We start from the raw sequence: 24709 nt of genomic DNA on the forward strand, positions 1-24709 counted from the left end.
CACGTCCCTGGGCGTGATCCGGCAAACGCACACACATGTGCACCTGCGCAGCTTTTTGAAAGTTGCTGTCAAAGTGTTATGCTTTTGCTATTTACACTAGTGCCAGGGAAAAGACATTGTCAACTTTTGTTTGCTTTTTAGACTGCTTGTTTTTCATAAAGAGCATTTAATGCACATCACTGAAATTACACCCATGATCGTACGGTGTTCTTGTTCAATCAGATGTTTTCAGTAAGGTGGGCTGTATTTTAAAATGGAATGAGTAATAGCAGGTCAGTGGAAAACCAGTTTTCATCATTTTGTTTACCTACCCAATTCCAATTTCACGGCTCTAATATACAGTTTTGAGGCTAGCTGTGAAATAAGAGGATGATACCCTTATGCGCATGAGGCAGATCTATTTATTCGTATAAACAACAATTTTATTCTGGGCCTAAAACTCAGTAGGAGGCGGTTACATAAATAAAGAGATAAGGGAAGAAAGAAATCACTCTTCCAACCAGAATGGGACAGATGGAGAGAGCCACCTAGTTAAAACATTTTCCCTGGCATGTGAACCAGTGTAGCCTGTGGCAGTTAATTTTAACAGCATCATGGGATATGTTAATGGCTATGTACATGCTCCTCTGCCATGTAGTTATCGCTTAAATGAAAATTGACAGCTCATATCTGCAGAGCAGCTGTCATCAACTAATCAAAATACTGAATTCTCTAGTACCATAATGATGGTTATGTTATTCACTGTTTACCTCAGTAAATAGGAAATAAATTCTTACATTATAAATTTGGACAGCGAATGCAGAGTTCTCTCCTATGATGGTGCTTGATTGTTCTGCTTCTGTGGTACTCTGAATGCTAGTACTGGAGACGCTTCCTATCTTTCTCTATTGTAGAGCCAGCTGTATATGCACCTGACCAACTACTCTGTCAATAAGCATAATGAGAACTTTGAACGGGTTGAAACAGAAGATAAAGGCAGCAAACGCTCCATTCGGTGGTTTACTGAGTTCCTACGGATGAATGATCATGATGTCAGCAAATTCTGGACCGATATTTCAGTAGGGAGCCAATTTATGAACTATTCTGTCTTCATCTCAGATGCTGGTTTAGATCACTGATGGCAAGTTTGATCTCCAGGCCTTGATTCAACACTGTGACTATAGAGCATGTGTCGCCTCTCTGCCTTCCAATAATCACAAAGTATATATTACAATTTGAAACCATAGGCAACTTTTGTTAATACAATCCATGGTTAGCAAAGCAGTCAGTAGTATAGGAATCTTCCAGGTTAGAAAACATAGTGCAGAGAAAAATCCCATAAATATCTAACTACTGCAGTAATGATAATGTGACATGGAAAGATTGTCTGACTGGATCAGTGTTTTCCAGCCTTCTCATGGAGGCACACCTAACCAGTCGGGTTTTCAGGATTGCTACAATGAATATGCACGGATAGATTTGCATACCCTCGGTCTCCAGTGTATGCAAATTTATCTCATGCATATTTATTATGGATGGTTGGGTGTGCCTCCAGGAGAGGGTTGCAAAACACTAGACTAGATTATTATGACCTTGTCTTTTTTTTTTTTTTTTTAATGAAAGGGAAGAGAAGACTGATAAATAAAGGGCTACAATTTGATATTATACAGAAGGTCCTGTTTTGAGACTCATAATTGCCTGGGTTGAAAATACTGGCCAAAGCTGCACCATTTACCTCTCAGTGATAAAAGATTTCAAGAGTTTATAACTGGTTCAGAGCAGAAGCACGAGTATGTGGTTCCAGTGGTATCTTGGTATGAGACATGGATGTAGACCAAGATTCCTTAGAGAGACCTTTCAATAGACACCTGGGCTAGGGAAAGGGGAGATTGGGATAGGACCCTAGTAGGTGTGGAGAAGTGGAAAGAAAAGCAGAAAAATCAATCTGAGGGAGAAATATAAAGAGCTGAAATATCCAGTTATAGAGTACACCATTTCAATCTAACTAAAAGCAAGGTAAAAGCTAGTATGAAAATATAGAATGCAATTTTTTATGCTTTGAAATATTCTGGCATCATGCTTTGCTGTTCAGCTTCATTTTTTTTCATATTTTCTCATAGGAATTAGTAGTGAAGACTATGATAGTAGCAGAGCCACATGTTCTTCATGCCTACCGTATGTGCAGACCTGGGCAACCTGTAGGAAGTGAAAGTGTCTGCTTTGAAGTTTTGGGTTTTGATATTATTTTGGACAAAAAACTTAAACCATGGCTTCTTGAGGTAAGGCAGTTTTTACAATGCCATCTTTCTGAAAACAAATCTAAAAAGATGTAATATTTATTTCTGCTCTGATAATTGCATTGAATGTAATTTGACATTGTAGGAAACGTTATTTAATCACATGGGATCCCAATCCTGGCAGTATGCTGGAAGCATTATATTTTTGGGATAATAAATTTAGTTTCACCTACTGACAATTTGGTATTTTTGATAAAATCCAGTCTGTTCAGCTACAGAATCTTTCACCAGAAATACAGTAGCAGCCCTTACTCACTTTGAACTTTGCCTCCTGCGATATAGACTATTACTTTTGAACAATATTTGTTGATTGATGTATTCCATGAGCTCATTCTGCTGCTTCTCCCTTGGTAAATGTACAGTAGCAAACAAGGGGCCTATGTACTTCACCTGCACACTGAGCACAGCGTTATTTGGTACTCAGCCAGCCTTTTTTAGTGCACATGTGGACGTGTTGAAAGATAACGTGCCCACATATACAAAACATTATAGGGACAATTTTCAAATGTTTCCAGTTCTGACTATCCCATTTGCTTCTCTTTCTTCATACAGTCTGCTCATTGAATTTTAGAGGGTAAGATATTATAAAAAAAATAGTTGTGCTTTGAGTTTGAAGTTTAGCGAAAGAAACTCGATATCATTGTTTATCAGAGTACAGTACTATAAGGAGGCAATTTTCCAAATCATGCGTTATGATGCCAAATCTGCCGGTCTTTTCACCCACAGGCTTTGTACCAGTTTTCAAGGGGGAAAAACACTCATGCTTTCCTTTTGAAAATTGCCGAAGGAAGAAGTACCAGCAGAGATTTGCATTTCCTTGTGAAAATGCAAAACTATGGAGGTTCTTGTCTCCCCTGACTGCTCCCCCTGCAATCACCTGGGTGAATGGCTAGTTGTGGAGTAACACATATACCTTCACTCGCATTCAGGCTGGGCAATTTTCAGACAGCCTATTTACCTAGGTAAATGACTTTTGAAAATTAAATTGCTCTTCCACTTAATGCAGTAATATATTTAGATGCCTAAGAAGGACTGCGTACATGAAACTTTATCTATGTGTAGCCCCTGCACTAGGGGACTCCTCAGTAGTACACTTTAAATACTGGGGGTAAATCTATGTTTCTACAACCTCCTTTATCTCTCTTACCTGGTGCAGGGTCCTCCGTCTGTGGGCAGGGAGGGGGAGAGAGGATTACCTGATGGGCCCTAGGCATTAAGTTATCTGTCCCTTAAATGCCAGTAATGAGGTTAGACACAGTACTGGTGTTCCAATATAACTTTACTGAGGAAATTGCTCAAACATAAAAAATGGCATGTTCCACCAGTCTCCCTTAGAATATACATGTAGGTATACAAATCTGTAAACCTGTGACTATGTCTAGGTAAAATGGTGATTCTTTGGTCTATCCCATAGGGTCCCTTCTTTAGCCATGAATTGAATATAAAGCTTCCTTAGACAACTTGGACTATAGATATCCATTTTCCCTTAAAAGCTCCCCTTGAAATACCTGGGATCTATAGCTCCTCCTGGAATTCTCCACTCTTGTCTCTTCTCTTTTCTCTGGTACTGGATGGGCACCTTCGCAGCGAGTAGCTGATGAGCACCTGGTGGGTGACTCACTTCTTTTTTTTCTCTCAGATTTTAGAATCAGTTGGGTATCCATGTCTTCTCTTTCACTTGCTGGTTGAACAATTCGATCCCCTGGATTAGGGAAAAACCTGAATAAACAACTCCTCTCTTACTGAAACTGGGGAGGAACAGTGGCTGAAAATTTCCTTCTTAAACAAAATCAGATTCTCAGAAAAGATTCTCAAAAATCACTTAGGAGTAAATCTATTACTAACTGGGTATGAGTTTAAGATTTAAAAACCTCCTTACTTCTTCTAGGGCTCTTTACCTTAAGGCTCATGGTCTTACTTTTATAATTTATTTATTTTATTTAATTATTTAAAGTCTCTTCTATACCGATAGCCGTTCACACATCGCATCGGTTTACATCAGAACAAATAACTTTTGGGCGGGGCCCTTACAGGTAACATTCGAGGACATAATAACTAAACTAATTACACTATGAATAAAATAAGGCGTATCATGAGCAAAAAATAGTAAGCAGTAACTATAGATAAAGCTGAATGGCAAAAACAGGTAATTTAAAAATAAATAAATAAAAAGAAAAACTATAATAGAACAAAATATAATAACATAACTGCAATGTACATTTTTTTTTTTTAAGCATTCTTACTCAATTGACGGGGTGGGGGGGGGTAACAGATTCACTATTCGACTTGTTACTCGCTTGCTGTTGGAGATTTTTTATGAGTGGGAGGGGGGGCAAGGGAGTAAGCTTGTTGGAAAAGCCACGTTTTAAGTTTTTTTTTAAATTTAGGCGTAGAGGTCTCAATGCGTAGTTCAGGCGGCAAGGAATTTATTTCTAATTTCTTGTCTACTGCTCACTCAGATACCAGACCTGCCTAGGGTGGTGTCAACATATGAAAATATACAAAGAAAATAAAATGGGCCTTCACATAGAAAGATATTCAGAATCTGCAGTAATCCTTGCAGCATGTAATCAGGAAGGGATGTAATTATAAAAGATGGACAAGGATCGAGTAATGTCCCTCTCAACTCCTTTAACCTCACTGGATAAAACTTTTCCAGACCTAACCTATCTCCTTCTCTTTGTCCTGCATGAGTAATTCTCCCTTCTCCGAGGACAAGCAGGATGTTAGTCCTCACACATGGGTGATGTTATGACCATGTCCAGTTTTTGGTGATGCTCCTGATGCCGGAGGACCATGTCCATAATGGACTCTCATGAAATATGTGTCCTCTGCCTGGGGGCATCGCATAATAACCGGGGTTGCTGCTTATGTGCACAGATGACCCCAAAGGAACATCGACTTTGACTCGACAAGATGGAGAAGCTCTTCAGCCCAAAGAAGATTGATCCATCCATCTCTGCATCAGCAGCATCAGCATTGATGGACCTTGGAGCCGCAAAGATGGACACCGCACCAAGGACATCGGTGGGACCGTTGGTTCCATCGGTGCCACCGGTGTATAGGGGCACCGGAGACTGATCACTGTCGATCTCCTCTAGGTCAAGAATGTCAGGTTCCTTATTTCTGGCCTTTGCACTGGGGAAGGACCAATCTGAGTATTTAGGGAAGCCAAATAAGCATCGGTGTGGGTCTCTGTTGATGCACGGTGCTGGGCACGGGAACGCACATGTTCATGCCGGGATTCCTCCCTAAGCAACCCTGTGGTGAGGAGTGCCAGTCCTCCATCAGTGCTGGGGGTCCACAATGGTCTCCACAGGTCCTGTTGCCAGTCACTGATCTATCACGCAGGTTCGAAGAAGATCTGGCCACTTGTCCTTCCTCCCAGTTGGTGTTGGCATCGGCAACATACAAGGAATTTCTGGTGCACTGAGTCCAGATGGCAGTGGAATGGGCACTGCAGGGCATTGGTCCTGTGGCACCAACAGCACTGGAGCCAGCACTGTCCTCCCCGGAACCCCTATTGGAGAAGCTCAACATGCTCATCGGTGCATTACCGACCCAGCTGGTGTCGGTTCCCGGGTCGGCATTAGTGCCCAGCGAGACACCGATGCCTCCCTCTACCTATAAGATGGTCATTGCTGGTTCCTCCTCCGAGGAAGCTCCACTTAGGTCAGCAGAGACACCGAGGCCTGTAGCGCCATGTCCAGCTTTGCCAGTACCTGCACTTCTGATGAATGTCGAGCACCTAGAGCTCCATCCCTGTGACTTACAGTGAGGATGAGGGTCTCTATGACCCCTGGGAGTCCTCCTCCAAGGGCTCTGAGGGTCTCCCTTCAAACACTTCTCCTCCAGAAGAGCAAAGGAAGTCCCCGCCTGAGGATTTAACCTACTCAGGGTTTGTGAGAGCGAAAGCGGAAGCCATCCCATTTCAGTTGCTGATGGAGGAGGATGCCAGGCACAAAATGCTTGAGATCCTTTAGTTCATGGAGCCTCCTAAGGAGATTGTGGTGGTCCTGGTACACAAGATCCTTAAAGAGCTGCTGCTTAGGATATGGGAACACCCCCTTATAGTGCCTCCTGTGAATAAGAAGGCCTATGGGGTTTACCTCATCCAAAAGGCTCCCAGATTCCATAAGTGTCAGCTGCCTCACCAGTTGGTGATGATCAAATTTGTTCTCAAGAGTGCCAAGCAGTCTCAGACTCATTCCTCGGCACCCCAGGGAAGGATTACAGAGTGATCGACGCTCTTGGAAAGAAAATCTTTCAAGGAGTCATGCTTATTGCCTACATTGCTTCCTACCAGCTTTGCATGAGCCCATATTTGTGGATCATCTGGAAGCAGGTGCAGGAGGTGGGCCGAGCAGCTGCCTCAATAGCAGCAGAACACCTTCATGTCACTGGTACATAAGGGCCTGGAGTGCGGAAAACCTGAGGTCCGAGCACATCAAGGGTCTCTGCAGGGGGAATCGGTGCCAGCAGAATGGCATGGCTGTGGACCTTGGATCTCCAACCAGAGGTACAAGAATGACTCGCTGATGTGCTGCGTACTGGGAGAATATCTTCGGAGATAGGGTGAGGGATGCGGTGGCTCAGCTCAGGGACCACCATGAAACCCTCCAACAATTCTCCGCCAGCACTTCAGACTTGTCCTCCTCTTCTATGAGTCTGTTGAGACTGGGACAGAGGAAGTCTTTCTTTCACCAAAAAAAGTACTATCCTCTGCTCCCTCGTTTGCATCAACTTCATCAGATCTCATCACACAAGACCAAGGCAGGTTGCAGCATCCCAATCTCCAGGCCCTGTTGCTCACAGCCTGGATGTTGAGAGGTTAATTCTGCAACTGTTCATCTCTCAGAGATTGTGTCTTGGGTCCTGGTGGCTTCTAGTAAGCCTTCCACTAGAAAGTTCTATGGACTGAAGTGGAGGAGTTTTTCCATTTGGTGTGAGCAGAAGGCCCTAGATCCATTCTCCTGCCCCCCACAAAAACCGCTTGATTACCTTCTACACCTATCGGAAGCTGACTTGAAAACCAACTCTGTTAGAGTTCATCTCAGTGCAGTTGGCACATACCACCAAGGTGTAGTTGTATGATTCATGCGGGGCCTGCTTCAATTGAAGTCATCCCTAAGGCCTCCCACTGTATCCTGGGACCTCAACATGGTGTTAGCTCAGCTGATGAAAGCTCTGTTTTAGCCACTGCTCACCTTTGCCCTGAAGTACCTGACCTGGAAGGTTATACTTTTGGTGGAGGTCACCTCAGCACACAGGGTCAGCAAGCTCCAGGCCTTAGTGACTTATCCACCTTATACTAAGTTTTATCATGACAGGATGGTCTTGCGTACCCACCCTAAGTTCTTGCCTAAGATGGTGATGGACTTCCATGTTAACCAATACATCATCCTACCAACATTCTTTCCTAGGCCCCATTTGCACCAAGGTGAACAAGCCCTACACAGTCTGGACTGCAAGTGAGCCTTAGCCTTCTACCTGGAGTGGACAGAAACCCGTAGACAGTTCACCTAGTCTTTTCATTCAAATAGGTTGGGCATTGCCGTTGCCAAATAGACACTATCCAATTGGCTAGCAGATTGCATCTCCTTCTGTTATGCCCAGGCAGGACTGCATCTTGGGGGAAATTTCAAGGCTCATTCTGTCAGAGCCATGGCAGCATTGGTGGCCTATTTGTGAGCAGTTTCCGTGGAGGGGATTTGCAAGGCTGCGATGAGGAGTTCTCTCCACACATTCACATCACACTATTATCTGGATAGGGATAGCCAACACAACAATAGTTTTGGCTAGTTTGCCATTGGAACCTGTATGAGGCGTAGAAACCAACTCTCCCCACCTAGAGCCTTTGTTTAGGTTCAGGTCTTCTCTCCCCTCTCTTACCAACAGCACCGTTGTTGTTGTGCCTGCTGACAACTGGTTGGGTGTCAGTTGGTCCCTTTTTGTGTTGGGGAGCAGCCTGTATCTAGGGATTCAACCATGTGTGAAGGCTACCATCCTGCTTGTCTTTGGAGAAAACAGAGTTGCTTACCTGTAACAGGTGTTCTCCGAGGACAGCAGGATGTTAGTCCTCATGAACCTGCCCACCACCCTGCAAAGTTGGGTTTCTCCTTTTTTTTGTTTTAATTATAATTCTATGTTATAAGACTGGACGCGTGGTATAGGGCATGCTGGGTATGCTCAGTATGCCTAGTCAAAGTTTTCCACAATGGGTCTCCATCTGATGATATCACACATGTGTGAGGACTAACATCCTGCTGTCCTCCGAGAATAGTTACCTGTTAAGGGTAAGCAACTCTGCTTTATCTTCCCAAAACCCTGGACTTAACACATTTCTTTTTTTTTTAGTTTTCTAACCTCCTGATGCTGAACATGCAGCTCAGGAGTTAACCAAAAAGCCAGAGGCTTCGCTGTTCTTCCCCCTTTTTCTCTCCGGAGTCATCTTATCTAATACCTGTGTAATAGAAGAATTCCATCTATCCATTAACTCTTCTATTTTACCTTTTCTAAAATCAAGTTGCAATTTGTTCCAGTCCGAAAAAAAAAATTCAGCCTTTTTTTTTTTTTTTTACAAAAGCTACCCACCCCATTTTTATTACCTCTGACTATAACACTTCTTTATCTCCACTCACAGACAGCTATAGACCTCCATTGAACCAAAAACTAAGTCCAGTGTATGGCCTTTCCTGTGGATGGGTATGATTACCAATTGCAATAAGTCATAAGTTGTCAGAGCTTACAAATTAACAGGAAATGAACAGAAAAGCTTCTTCCTTCTCAAAAGCAAAATCCACACAAACCACTAGGGGGCATCTGCTTTTATATCAGGAGGATCAGCCATTCACAGCAGCCTCATGTGGGGGGTGTTGTAAAAGATATGGTACATTCCTCTCTCCCTCTCTAAGTGCATGACTCTACTATAAGGCCATATCTTTGTAGAGATCCCAGTGGGGCCCTACCTATGTATTTGACAAGTGCCGTTATATTAATCACTTGCTCTGCAGAAAACACACACACACACATATTTAAGATAAGTTTGAAGTTTTACTGATAATAAAAATATGATACTTCTCTTTATTTAGCTAATAAAATATCCTCAGCTTATGGTCCACTTAACAGTATTATCTACTAACTGTATATGCTAGTATCAGCTAGTTTGATGTCTCTACAAAGGTCCAACAATGAAAAACATCTTTGTTTTAGATTAATTATTTTGTCATGTGTTGCCTTGCTTGCCGGCACAACTGACAAATGTGCACATTTTGATGCTCTGTCCTAAGACAGCACGACATATACAAATTCATCTGGATTTATGAACACCTCTTTAACTGTGCTTGTTGCACAGAGATTAAAAAATAATTTCACTCACATGAAATCGTTTCATAAAAATAAATATGTTATGCAGGCCCTTTTTTTGTATATGCTTTGTTTTGTTGCATTCAAGATGTAGAGAAAAGAAAGTCTACAGGCAAGATATTCAGATTTAATTCAGGCATGTGCCCCCAAAACCCTCAGTGGGGAATGAGGGAAGAACTTGCAGTAAAATGAACTATACAGCAGAATTAATTCATTTACCTTTCTTGATAACAACTGCACAGATCCGTAAAAATATGATCATCTAGTTATGAAATGTATATAACCATATTCATAGCAAAATGTAATTTTTGAACCTGGGGACCCAACAACAATTTCCAAGATGGAAATTTTTAATAGAAAGCCTATGACTTGCATTAGTGACCTGGCTGTTTGCATTCCTGCCAAGATGGAGATGCATTCATTCCCATACTAGGTTAGGCTATTTGTGAAAACATTACAGCTGTTCACCTCAGATATTTTGTGTACTGACACATTCAGTAAGATTACAAGTGATCTGTTGCTGACATATATTCATTGTACAAGTAAAGATGCCTAGAATCAGCTTTGAACTATATCCGTTCTTTTCACAAAATGTAAAAAATGGAATGTCTCTTTTTCTTGAAGGTGAAGTGGCAAGGAGTTACAAGACCTATAAAGTGACATGCTAAGCCTTATTTAAATAAAAATGGGGTTCTATCACCAAAGCATACATCTTAGTTTAGTGTAAGGCAGGACCTCCCACAGATTTTCAGGAAATTCATAATGAATATGCGTGTGATACATTTGTATATACCAGGTATTCAGCATTTGCAAATGTATCTTGTACATTTTCATTGTGAATATGAGCAGTCACCAGGATAGGTTTGGGAAGCCCTAGTGTAGGGCATATTTGTGCCACACTTTTAATAGTTGTGACTGCCAACATGGAGCATGATTACTAGCTGTAAAGTCAGTCCCATGCTACCCTCCTGGGTTATGAGAAGATGGCATGGGCTAGAATGGCCTATGAAGGAATCAGAAAAAGGGAAAATGATGTCATGAAAACATAGTGAAGTCTTAGGAAAATATATGCAAATCTTTCAAACCTTCATTGGACAGAATTCCTAGTTAAGAACATAAGAACAGAATTTATTTATATTCCAAGCTGGCTAGCTTGAAGGAATACAAGAAGAGAAATGAGTCCAACCTTTTCTGATTGCCTAACAGCTCTCTCTGTGTGGTAATCCAGGGTAATATGGGATTAGGAATCACTTCTCACCAACCTTGAAAGCTCTGCATTGGCTTCTGGTTGCTGGGTATATTGAGAACAATACTCTTCCGCTATCTGGCTGAGTAAGTTATGCAGATAAACCTATCCAGCTAACATAGCTAAGATATTCAGTGGCTCAGCCGGCTAACTATAGGACAGCCAAATAGTTGACCTAGACTTATCTGGCTACCTGACCCTGATAAGACTGAAAATTGACACTTATCTGGCTAAGTTAGCAGGATAAGTAGCTCCTCCCTGGAACACCTCCATCCCAACCCTAACTTAGGCCTAGAGCCATTAAGCTGCAATGTTCTTTCATGGGAGAGGGTCCCACTATCATGGGAGGGTGTCATTGTGATAGTGGGGACCCTCCCCCCCAAAAAACATTGCAGCGGTATAGTGCGTTCTTATGTCTTGCAACCAAACACTGCAGGATAAAAGAACCGGGCGATCGTCCCTTTAACGTGATGGCAGTCCCAACCTCACAGGACCGCCATCGCCTTACAGGGCCGCTGGTAAAAAAAAAAAAAAAAAGATCTCGGCAAAGAGGGGAGGATGAGTGGAAGAGGGTGCTGACCTGGGACTGCTACTTGAGGTGGCCCCAACTCCCCTCAAAGTTTAAAATGAAAATAAAAAAAAGTAGCCGCAAGGGTACAGCACTGGCCCCCTGAAATCTATCAAATAAAAACGTTGAGCCGCTCCCAGCCCCCCTTCCCATCCCCCTCAGTCCATCAAATACCAAAGCAGCCCTGGCCCCCCCTTCCCATTCCCCTCAAGTCCATCAAATACCAAAATAGTCTCTTCAGCCATCCTCCCCTCCAGCACTCCTTCAAAAATCTTAAAAAGGATCCCATGTAGGGGACAGGTGCACTCTCACACCCTACTCAGTGAAGCGCCGTTTTGGAATAAGGCACTGACCTGACCTTGGGGTAAGATCCGGGGATTGGATCCCTGGACCTTACCCCAGTCACTTAGCTGGTGCAAGGTCAGGCCGGCACCATTTTGGAAAATGCCGCCAACTGAGCTGGGTGCGAGGGTGCACCTGGCCCTTTTGTAGGATCCTCTTTAAGGTTCAGGGGTAGGGTGCTGGAGGGGAGTCAGGGTGGGGGGAGGGTGACTGAAGGTGGGGCGGGGCCTGGGACCCTCCTATTCTACTTAACCTCTTGGGGAGGAGCTGGGGATAGGAAGGGATGGGGGCTGGAACAACAGTTTTATTTGATGGACTAGGGGAGGGATGGGAAGGGGGGGGCAGGACTACTTTGGTATTTGATGGATTGGGGGGGCCCGGGACCATTGCAGCTCTTGCGCATTTTTTTTTTTCATTTTTATACCATGGGGGGAGTCAGTGGCCCCAGGTTGAGCCGAGTGTCAGCACTGACCCCGGTTTAATCTCCCCTCTTTGCTGGGATCTTTCTTGGTGGGTGTTTGCTGCTTCTTTAAATGTGAGACAGGAACCTCAGGATCCGCATTAGGGTCCCAGGCCTCCCGCCTCATGTTTACTGCTTTTCCAAGAGGTGTAGGTATTTTATTGCAGCTGATCACCTTCTCAGTCAGCCATGGTAAAATATTTGCATAAGATTGCCTATGCATGACCTTCTTTGCATGCATTTTCATTATTCATGCATGCAAATCACATGCAAAAAAAGGTCATTGTAATAGAGGAGGGGATCTGGGTGGGAAGATGCAGAATATTATGTATATCACACAATATACACGATATAACACACATTGGAGCACTAACGCGACTTGATGCATCTCCCTGTTAGCTGGTTAATTATTTAGCTGAATAAACAGCCAGCTAAGTGGAAGCTGGTTAGTGTGGCTGAATTTTCAGATAGCACTACTTAGCTGGCTATAAGTCAGAACCTAAGTTAGTTTGTTTGATTTAATTAATTGCTTTTCTACTTTAAAATCAAGGCAATGTACAATAGCAATTAAAATATATAATGGTATTACATAAATAACAGTAAATACATGATAAATTAAATAAAAATAACATAAAAATCAGGAGGTCCATATTAAGCCACCATGTGGCTCTGCTAGTTATCCAGTTGTAGCCAGGACTATTTTTGCTGTTTCATAGTTTTACTACTCTCTGAGTAAAAAATCCCTCCCTTCAAAGATGGTGAAATCTATTCCCACTTTAGGGCCAAATTCACTAATTTTTTTCCCCTTTGTACAGTGCTATATCAAGTAGTAGTAGTAGACACAGAATAGGAGGAAAGCTTTAATAAATCCGGCCCTTAATCTTAAAGGATGTCCTCTTGTTTTGTTTGTAGTGGCTTCAGTAAAAAGTTTACTAAGAGTAATGTCTCTAAATAGGTTGATTTTGTGCATATTTTCAGGCTGTCTTTTTTGACAGCCGCCTCTTTTTACCGCGGGCCCTCATTTGAATACTGAATCGCGCGCACAGGAGAGTGGCCTGTGTGCGCGCACTGGGAGAGCGGGTGCTCTCCCGCGACTTTTACTGTATCGGTCTGTTTGATAGCAATTAACCTCAGCCATAAGGTAGGGTATGCTGAGTATGATCTCAGTCTCTCAAATTTCCTGCCAATGCCCTTCTTAATTTTTGCAGTATGCCAAAGAGAGCTTCTTTCTGGAGTTTGTAAGGTGTTAGATATTCAGATGCATCTGGAAGTTCTTTTTAATCTGGCTAATGGCACCCAATCCAGTTGGGAATAATTCTCATCTTTCTGCCACATTTTCTTGGTCCCTAATTGCTTCGCCTGTTTAGATCTCTTTAGGGTCCTTTGATATATTTGACACATTTATTTTTTCTTTATTTAGCTCAGCAATTTTTTCCTGCTCCTTTGAGCTTCCAGCTGAAATCAAAACTGACCCCCATTGGGCAATGGTGCCAGGTGCCTTCATTTGCACTGACCCATTTTTAATTCTTTTATATTGAATATGCAGAGCCCTGGTGTAATCATTTTCTGTTATAGTTTCAGGGGTCAATTCACCCAAATTCATAATGTTATTTGTTGAATTTAGAATAAAACTAATCACATTCTATATTTAAAAATGTGAATCAAAGACACTGCATATCTCAGGAAAGTTAGATAAACCACACTTAGACAGAACCTGCGGAGAATGACCTAATACATTATCAGCTTGTTTGCAATATGTTTGAGTCTCATTATCTCATTCCCGATATAAAGAGTCACTTTGCTAACATTACCAACATCTGAAACTGAGGAACGAAGCCCACTGTGCATTTTCATAACTTGGTATCACCATGAAGTAAAGATAAGAAGCCAAAAATTGTTGCCCACACTTCAGTCAACTTACAGTCTTATGTAAATATGCTCTAAACTACTTATGCAGCTCAGCTCCATAAGAAGTAATAGGGAAAGCACAGCATTCTGAAGCTACTATTATAAAAGCCTACAAAGAAGAATTAGGGCCAAAATCAAGTCTAATATGTTTGTAGACTTGAAGAGAAATAGATAACTAATTAAGAGAAATGTACAATTGGGAAAGAAACTACTTTATTAGATAATTGAGCACAAAGCCATAGAAACTTATTTGGGTATTTCACAAGGACTGATTAATAAGGGCATTACAAAAAGAAGATTATATACCATGCAGCAGACCTAAAAACATCCTCAGTTCTAGCTTGATTTACAAATCAGCTGAATTTTATCAATGAACTAATACTTTATTGACAACAGAATACTGACTAAACATAAGAGCTAAATGCACACATCCCACACCTTCATCTTTTGCAGAATGACAGCACCAGGAGGTAGAGTTCATGATACCTAAGACTCCACTTTCAGGGAGAAAAAGCAACTTACAGGGACCTCAGCCTCTTAAGAATGACCTGTTGATTCTAGTAGCTAAGTAGTTTTCAGTGGGACCTAGCCAGCCAATGAAGGATTTAGCTGGCTAGGACCTACAGGTTGAAAATTTCACCCCACAGAGCAGTTAAATTTAGCCAGCAAAGAAATGGGCAGTCCTGGAAACATGATTGTGATGGAAAGAAGTCTTAGCTAGCACAGATTTTCAGCACTAGCCAGCTAGGTTAACGTGGCTAAAATGGGCCGCCTAAGTGGAAGTCCTAAATTGAGCCAGCTAACTTTTGGTCAGCTAGATTTAGGGTGATTTTCAGCCAAAATCCTAGCCAGTTAAGTCTGGCTGAAAATCAGCCTAACTTAGGCCTAGATTCATCATTTTGCTATAAATTTTGCATGATTAGTGCCAGAGAGAGAGAAGGAGGGAGGGAGCGAGAGAGACTTATTATAAAGTGCTCATATCAACTATTTATACCAGTATAGGAGGGTCAACTAGTAATTCGAGATGAGGTTTTGGTGGTAGTCTTGGGTTTGGGGCCAGTTTTACATGCACAGTCAGAGGTACAAACAGCACAGTACACAACAGTGAATCTTTGATGTGATTTGGAGTGAGGAAAGGGATACAAAGATGAGATTTGTACAATGTACTCTCACCCTGGCTTGATGCACACTCTACCTAGTTGCTAGTTCACTAGTTACTAGTTGACCCTCCTACAATGGTATAAATAGTTGACTAATATGTCTGCCACCCCAAAGGCTCTCTCTCTCTCTGTACTCCACTCCTCTCCCCTCTCCTATTTCCTGCCCGAAATGGGATTTGCAATAAATTAAATATTGCAAATCACGATTTGGGCATATCACACAGCATTAAACCATGAAAAAAGATGTAGTTATTTCCAGCATTAAGCTATCACATGCAATGTTAAACACCCCTCATTTTGATAAACTCTTCCCCTTCGACTATATTTTCAAAATTTGCATACACTTCTCACAATGCGTTATTTATCGTATGTGTTATGGGATTATCATGGGTATTAAGTCCCTAACGCGATTTAATAAATGACCCTTAGCTGGTAAACTTTTGGCTAGCTAGTCAGGCACTGAGTGCCTTTTTGAAAATTATTACATCCTTCAGGCTGTATGGAATTGGCAGGCATCAACCCAACCGCAGAAAGGACAAACATCCACACAAACTGAACTTTCATTCCAAGAAAGTGATGGTCTTGCTTTGAGGTGGCCTTGCATTTCTCACAGCTCTATGGGGAGAACTGTATGGTCACTAACAATGCTAGTAAGCAACAGATCTGGCACGAAATCCAGAATACTGTCAATAGTACTGGAATGGAGGAAGTCAAACCAAATGGATAAATATGAGATCACAAGTGGACTGTAAGGTAGTTGGGTAAAGGCGATATGCCAGAGACATCAGAGGTGAGAGTCACCCCTTCTGATGCAACAAATCCCAATGGAGGAGATGGTCAGTCACCACACCATTGCTAAAGAGACTATCCAAGGACATGAATCAAGATTTTTATCATGGTAAGAGACAGACTTTACAAAACCTTTCACCTTTCACCTTAGTCACCTTTCATATGGATGGTATTATTGAAACATGTAACCTAAACTATATTGGCACTTTGTAAGATAGCATTTCCCAAGTGGAACATTAAATATATGTGCCTCTGTGTAAACCGTTGTGATGGTGCTTGACCAAACGACAGTATAGAAAAGATTTTAAATAAAAATAAATAAATAAAATATATATAGTTCTGTCATAACAATTATTTATAACACGTACACTAAGGCTACACCCAAAGTTACATGGTCTGAAGACATTACTATATGGCATGTGAAATTCAACGGAACATCACAGATGTCCTGCTGTAGAATCAGGATATATTAGGAAAGCATTGTACTATAAGACATAGGATATCTATTTATATTTGCCATAATCCATGCTAACATATTGCAATAACTTAATGTTATTTTTCTATGAAGGCATACACATATAGGGTCACCAATCCCTGGAGGAACCATAAGATACAAGGTAGTCTCCACTTCTTCCCCCCACACACACACACTCCCCTCCTGGCCCCTGACTCTCATCAATTTATAGAAAAAATATCCCACAGCTGTTCTGGAGGTAAGCATTCCAGAATGGAAAAGATACAGCATAGGATACAGATGAAGGTGATGAAAGCACAACAGATTAAAACTTATTTTGTAACTAGCTGTACCCGGCCATGCATTGCCGTGGCTCAGTCTGGTTTAATTTCACAATGCGCATTTGCTCTGCTCCAGCCGTCCCAACTCCCTCCCCCCCTTTCCCAGTGGTGGACGGACTGGCTCGGCGACTCTTCTACCCTTTCCTCCTCCTGTGTGTAATTGTCCGGCAGTCCCCACTCCCTCCCCCCTTCCCCAGCGGCGGAGGAACAGGCTGAGTCGTTTCTCGGAGCGGCGACTCGTCTGCCCTTTCCTCCTCCCCTCTGTGACACCCAGCACGTAGCGCAGAGCTCTATAGTCTGCACATGCGCAGTCGAGCTGCTCTCTACTGCGCATTTGCGGTCCGACGGTCAGAGCCCGTTTATATTGTAGATAGCGTGTGTTGCTTGTAGGTCCAATAGATGGCGCTGTTTTTCCAAAAAAGCATGTTTTTACCTGTCACAGGTGTGACATCTATATAATACAGGTATATAAAAACACGCGTGTATTCGAATGCAACGTTGTGTCAAAATTTCAAAGCAATCGGTGAAGAACTTTCAGAGATTTAAGATTTTGAACAAACGAACATTTACATTTTTATTTATATAGATTATAAAAACGTACATTATACCTAATTAAAGACTGCTGTACATTATCACATATGCCTAGAAAATCCAAGTTATGTCTGTCTTTATTGTTACTTTCCAGGTTAAACTGATGCCCAAGTCAGTGACCTAGATAGGCCTACTCCACAGGCTACTGAAGACATTAGTTTGATTAGCAAAGGGATTTCTGTAATCTTCCTTTCCATTATTCCAGAATCAGCCTTCTTCTGCTATACAACCCTTTCCACTATACAGCTCTCTAGTCACACCCCAGGAAAGCAAAGAGGGGGTTGAGTTGTGGTTTGAAGGGAGAACTCTGCAGGAGCAGGAGGAAGAAGTGGTCAGAGAAGGACTCCCTCTTTTTCCAGAGCAAAATCCCTTGCCACATCTCCAGCTTATATGACAGAAAAAGATTAGGCCAAGAGAAATTCCTGTTAAGAGAGTCAGTCCTTGAGCATAATCTGGAGCAGTCATTGGACTTTGAGAGAAGCCTTGAGCAACGTTTCCAGACTTAGACCAACAAAATGTATTGTTATTTACTTTTCTGATGTACCTACAGAATCAGGAAGCTCAGCATATAATTGGAATGAATTGTAATCATGAGCTGCAAGAAGCTACTTTTATTTCTCCCTGCCATATGTGTGAGGTACATTTGACAGCCATGAGGAAAATATACGTTAGACATTTAAAGGGTAATTTTCATTAGTGAGTTTAACTCAGCACATACACGTATAAGTAGGTGTGCCTAAAGGTAATCCCTGCATTTTATAATCTGAGTAGTAGGAACTGTGCTGTTTATAATATACCAAGCATTACTGACCCGAAAGTACACGTATATGTTTGGGTACATGCACATTTTGTTTTAATACAGGGATCTGCATAGTTTATGCACCTATTTTATAAAAGTACACATATATATTTTATTCATTAAATAATTGTAGCATCTGCATTTAATAACCCTCAGTTTATATACAGAGGCAGATGTTTTTTAAAGTTGGCTGATGTATGTGCATATCTCGCTTATGAAAATACTTTGTGTGTGTAGCACTTCCCACATTTTGGTGCTTTATCCTAGACAAGAAGTGTTACAGGTCCAGGTTTAAGTCTGGACAAAGAGGAAGACTTCTCCTCTGGGGCCCTTGGAGCTGTGGATCACAATCTCAGTGGCCACGTCACATTCTTTATCAAATATTTCCAGAAGGTACAAGACAGTGAAAAATAACATCAGGGAAGCCAAAATTAGCCAAACAGGGAGAAACCAAGCATCACACAAAAGTCTATCCATCCCCTGTTAAGTCCACATGAGGAACACTCAAAGAAAACACCGGAGCCCATAGTTGGTGTTCTAATAAAAGATAGTCTTTATTGTAACTTAAAGAAGAGGATCCAAGTCAAGATTACAAAAATAAGAATCAGCATACAACCAATGATCAATAAAAACCAAATAGTTTCTTTGTCTATCCTTCTGGTCTCTTCCCTTCCTACTCTTGCACCTTAATCCTCACCAGTGAGCATGGGATAACCAGAGTGTAGTTCCAGTTCTGGCATGAACTGGGCAGAAAGAAGAAAAATATTCCCAAGCAAAAATATCCAAGAAAACAGGTTCAAAAAAGTCAAATTCTTCAATTGTAATTCAACCATCAAAAATACAAGTCTTCTGAGTTAGTGGGCCAAACGTTTACATCCTTCTTTTCACCCAATCTGTTAACTAGTCAAATGGGTCAAAAGATCTTTGGCCCAGCTCTTGGGATACTGGGGGTATACCCTTCTCTCAGACCCTGGTCATTCAAGATTCAAAAAGTCTTCTCAAATCTTCTTCCTTAAAACCTCTTTGCTAAATGCTTGAATTGCCTTCTATGAGATCCAGGGGGAATTTCCAGCTCTCCAACCACTTTGCTCTGAGATCTTGTAGAAATCTCCAGCTGTCCCATCCACACTCTACTGAAACTCAGGGAAGGTTTTAGCTCCTCACGCTTCCCCTGTCTGCTTACCATTCTCCAACCCACTAATCCACTGAAGCATTCATCGGGCATGTTCTAAAGAACTTTATATCCCAAAAAACCTATTTCTCAAGAAGTAGGGTTAAAACAAAAAGAGAAATAAAAAATATGAAAACCCCTCCTATTGTCCCTAAATAGCAAAACTCCCATAGGGATAATGTTAGCGACTGGCATAGCCCTGTCACATGTGTGCACTTCCAAGCATAAGTTCGCCAAGACCTTCACCAGTTTGCTCACCCCCTCCACCACTGCCCCCAGACCTGTCACCTAAAAACTGTAAACAAAAGAGAAGCCAGATTTAGTTTTCATGACTTGCTCAGCGAAATAGCAGCTGAATATTGATGTATTTTATTTTTTTAGTCTGTTAAAATCAGCAAATAAATAGTAATTTAGCATTAAAAAATTGCAGAAAAATATTGTGTTTAATTTTGTGGGAAAAGGAAATGTATCGCAAATAACTTTGATCCATCTTCAAAAACGGTTCCATGGACAGTTATTACTGACTTCTTTATTTTAATCAAATCCACAAAATCAAAGGCATAGGCAGTGAGTCCTCCCGACATGGAGCATGTTTTGCCGTGTGGCTGCGTGCATCCCAATAAGCGTGACCAAGAGAAAGTCCACTAGTCACAAAGCTACTTGCTATGTATTTCTTTTTTCAATTTGAACCCCTTGTGTATCATTGTGCATGCTCCACTTATTTTCTTTGCTTTGGTGTTTAATTTTGTATCATGCAGAGGTTGCGCCCACTTCTGTTTGCTCAGAGATTCATTGACACATACAGTTGGACCTGGGGAGCCTAAACTTTTGCATACAGCTGTACAATATGACAGCAGACGAAGACCTTCAGGCCCATGTTGTCTGTACATTATTCTGCTCTTTGTACACTAATTATTTGGTCTCCATTCTTCTTTCTTCCTTTTCCTTATTTTAGAGCGGATGCTCTTTTTGCCTGGGATGTTTTGTTTTAAGAGCTCTCTTCAAATGTGGATGCAGGCCACTGATAGATTTGCTGTCCAGAGACGCTGTTGCAGTTAAACTTGTCATCTTTTAACCAATTAAGAATATTTGAATGTGTCTTTTGTGATTGAGTTCTTAGTTGTTTCTAAGTTTTAAGGACAATGCAATACCCAAGATGCTTTGCAGAGCATCTTGATGAACTGCTTTGACCCAGGATGCAAGAGAATTGATCATGTGATGCTCTCCTAACAGGATGAATCATCAGATAGATGACATTATTGACATAACAAAAGAATACATTGCATTTTATTAAATTTTGGAAAGCAGCAAAAACCAAGAGACTTCTCCGATGAGTAGAATAAGAAAGTACTGAAATATAACATGGGAATGGAGATTTAAAAGTGCTTAAAAACACCCATAGCTTAGAAGTGGGAACTGTGCTGTGGTGGTGTTAAGCCATGCTAAATCAGGAGTCAGAGTGTTGCCATGAATATAGTGCTTATCTACGCATTTGAATAAATACAGAAGGTATTCATAGGCATGTCTGAGGATACAGTGGAAGGCAGTATTGGCGTGTATATGATAACTCCTCCTGTGTGCTCTGACTAGCTTTTCGTAAACTGTGACAAATATTTTCTTTCTTTAGTGAATTTTTCTTGAACATCTGCTATTACAGTAGTTGCTCTTTGGGTTTCATGTGATATTTTCCCTGCAGAAGCCAAAAGGAATTTGGATGAATCAACCCAACAATGTTCTGAGACTTAACTTACTCAACTTTTTCCTTTTATGGCTTTTTTTTTTTTTTTTTTTTTTAATAGATTAATCGTGCTCCAAGCTTTGGGACAGACCAAAAACTAGACTATGATGTAAAGAAAGGAGTGCTCCTGAATGCCTTACAACTTCTTAACATCAGGTAACCTGTCACTCTGATCTTTATTTTGTACTAAAGTTTTCATATTGGCATACCTTTCTTCTTGTTTGATGAAGGGAAAACATGAAATAGCCTACATATTGGCTATTCTGCAACAGTGGCGGTTTTATCAGATTTAATTTCAGTCTCTCTGTAAGTTATAGAGGGTAATATTCAGTCATTAGCCGGATTGCAGAGTTAGCTAGATAAACTTATCTGGCTGATTTTGGAAGGATATTCAATGGTGCAGCCGCACTATTAAGTAGAGCTGACTACCTTAAAGATAACTGGCTAAGGCTCTATGGCATTATTAGAGTCAGCCAGATAAGTTATCTCATTGACTCTGATAACATATCTGGCTAACTTAACTCTATCCCAGAATGCATTTGGAATACCTCTATATAATCTGATTACATTTTAGACAGATAAAGAGTTATCCAGCTAAACTTCAGCAGGAAAAGTGGGGGGAAATATTGAAAAGCTGGCATTTAGCTGGTAAGCTTGTCAGTTACCTGGCTAAATGCTACTGAATATTGAACTCATTATCTTTAGTAACCTATTCATTAGTTGCGAGCAGAATACCACTCTCTGCATCCAACAGTTTTTCTCAAAAGGAAAATCTAGAAGATTTCCCAAACATATATACCTAACCAGTAGATGACTCTGTATTAATATAATAAATGCTAATCATTTCTACAGCACTTTTATTAATTCATTGAGACCTATAGTTGGAGAAATTGATAGGTTGGCTTATGCAATATATATCAGAGATATCTTAGTTGAAATATGTAAAACCCTAAAAAATGTACAGTGTTTTTGTTTGGCTAGACATAAATCACTGGTCAATACATCTCATATGAAATTTTCATTGTTTTTTTATGTTAACAGAATCACATAAACAGGGTACATAAATCAATACAAGACAACCTTTATGATTCAGAACCAGGAACCTTGACACAGCAGAGTTTCGCATCAGGGCTGCGTCAGGGGGACAGATCACTGTACATATCAAGCGAAAGCATAAGTATATGTATACGGGGTTAGGCTTTAGGAGAAACTGGAGCACAAGCTTCCAGGTCTTGGGGGTGATGGATGAAGCTCCCATGCAGGGAAAGTCCTTAAAAATGACTGTTGACAAGAGTGAAAAAAATAAGGGAATCTTTACTCCACCCGTGTGGGGTGTAAGGTCCGTTCTCAGGTAAGACCTTGGTTTTAGGTGTTCTTACAGGTAGAGTTTCCTAGTAAGAATGTAGCAATTAAATAGATGTCGGGTGCAGAGATTGCTTCGAGAAATGGCGGGAAGTGCCAGCCCTGGCTCAAAGTAAATGTCTTTATTTTTAAGGGAAGATGTGTTGAAAATTTTCAGCACTCAGTGGCATTTAAAACAGTAAATCCGTTAATGTGGGAGAGCCGGAACCCACAGGAATTGGGATGAAAGAAGAATTTTGCAGTCAATTTTACCATATAATAATTAGGAAAAAAATTAACTCCCCCATTGGCAAGTGATCAGTCTTTTTTATGAATGAGAGAAAAGTATAGTGTTGATTATTGAATGGTCTGATGGTATGTTGTAGTTTCACAAGTGTCAGTGGATTTAGGAAGCACAAGCTAGTGCAATTTCAAACATGCAAGCCTTTTGAGGTTAATACTGTTATTTAAAATTAAAATCATAGATTCAGTTGCTTATAATGTTATTGTATAAGATCCCTCTGATAGATATAGATTGCTGATGCCTTATGCTTCTTGCAGGCAACAAAGCTAGGTAGCATGAAAGAAAACATTTAACTCAAATCAGACTTAGAATATAATGCAGTGCATTTAACATATTGGTATATGCAGCTTTATTTTATATATTTTGCATCCCTTAAAACAGACCTTTTTACTTTTGAAATATGTTGGGTTTCCGTAAGATAATTTTGTATGACTTACTTTGCCTATTCTTCATTTGTACTGTTCCACTAATTTGTGTAGCTGTACCTCTAGTTTCTTTTTGGATCAAATAAACTGGAGTATTGTTCTCAGCCTCTTTTTGGTCCCAATCCAAATGCAGAGGCTGGGCTATGAGCTGAGGATGGTCCCTTCTTAAACTATTACCTGAGATTGAGAAACTTTACAGTTATGGAGGTTAATGTCCTGAACTAAATAGAGGGACTCAGTTTGAGGAACACACAATAATAAAATACATTCCAGCATCCTCAGCTGGCAGAACTACAAACCAGATTGTCAATATCATTAAGGAAGAAAGTAAGGAATATAAATCTGATGTTATCATCCAACCAGGGACAAATAACCTCACTAAAAACAGCATCCCAGAAGTAAAGAAGAGATTTCCAGAATCTGAGGAAGCAGCTTGGGCACATGACTCAGACTTTTGCCTTTTCAGAAGTGTTACCTATTTATAGAAAGGGAAGAGAAAGTGAATTCATGTAGACAATTCAATGCATGGCTCAAAACCTGGTGTAAAGAAGAAGGATTTGCATACATTGGGGGCTGGGGCAGCCTATGGAAAAATAAAAGTCCATAGAGAAAAGATGGCCTGTATCTGTCTATGGCAGGAAGAAGGATCTTAAGTAAGAAACTCAAAACATATGACATCAGGTGTTTAAACTAATGGACCGGGGGTAGTAGAAGGAAGTCAATGGAACTGAAATGTCACCCCAAATACATACAAATACCAGAAGTAGTTGGGGAAAAAAAACTTTTGGGAAAAAACACTTTTATGAAAAAGGACAAAAACGTTGTCTGGGAAGAGCAGCAAGCTGAGGTCAAAAAAGCTGGAACGCTCTGTGCACAAACGCTCACAGTATGAGCAACAGAGTTCCAGATTTGCAGGCCCTAATGGTGGAGGTGGACTTGGATATTGTAGCTGTCATGGAGACATGGTTCAGTGAGTCTTATGAATGGGATACGACCATCCTGGGTTATAACCTGTTATGGAAAGACAGAGAGGGCAAAAAAAGAGGAGGAGCATCTCATATTTCAAAAACAATATCTTAGTAACTAAAATGCGGGACGTGTGGGGTAAAGAAGAAGTGTTTTGGGCTGTCTTAAAAATATATAATGGCGTCTCCATTTACACTGGTGTGGTGTACAGGCCTCTGAATTAGATGATGAACTGACAAGAAATTTGGCTGAAGGCATCCAAAAGGTGGGGAAAAAAGAGAGAAGTGCTACTCATTGGAGATTTTAATCTGCCAGATGTGGATTGCAGGATCCCTGCTGCAGAATCTAAAAGAAGTAGGGAGATTGTGGGTGCCTTTCAGGGGGCTCTGCTTAGACAAATCAAGAGGGGAGGAGTGATACTGGTGTTCACAAATGGAGATATCTCTAATGTCCAGGTAGGTGCCC

The 24709-nt window shown here is 41.1% G+C and overlaps 1 protein-coding gene across 5 annotated transcripts in view; it reads left to right on the forward strand.

Moving 5' to 3' along the window:
* The window catches only part of TTLL7 (tubulin tyrosine ligase like 7), a 291830-nt gene that overhangs the window by 123723 nt on the left and 143398 nt on the right, over positions 1 to 24709 (forward strand). For all 5 annotated transcript variants that reach the window (XM_029618375.1, XM_029618378.1, XM_029618377.1 and 2 more), the window contains exons 9-11: positions 894 to 1058; positions 2100 to 2258; positions 21270 to 21364. In XM_029618375.1, coding sequence (XP_029474235.1) covers positions 894 to 1058; positions 2100 to 2258; positions 21270 to 21364 — 419 coding nt within the window. The remainder of the gene's footprint in view (positions 1 to 893; positions 1059 to 2099; positions 2259 to 21269; positions 21365 to 24709) is intronic.

This window comes from Rhinatrema bivittatum, chromosome 10 (assembly GCF_901001135.1).
Source record: "Rhinatrema bivittatum chromosome 10, aRhiBiv1.1, whole genome shotgun sequence".
Taxonomy (NCBI): Eukaryota; Metazoa; Chordata; class Amphibia; order Gymnophiona; family Rhinatrematidae; genus Rhinatrema; species Rhinatrema bivittatum.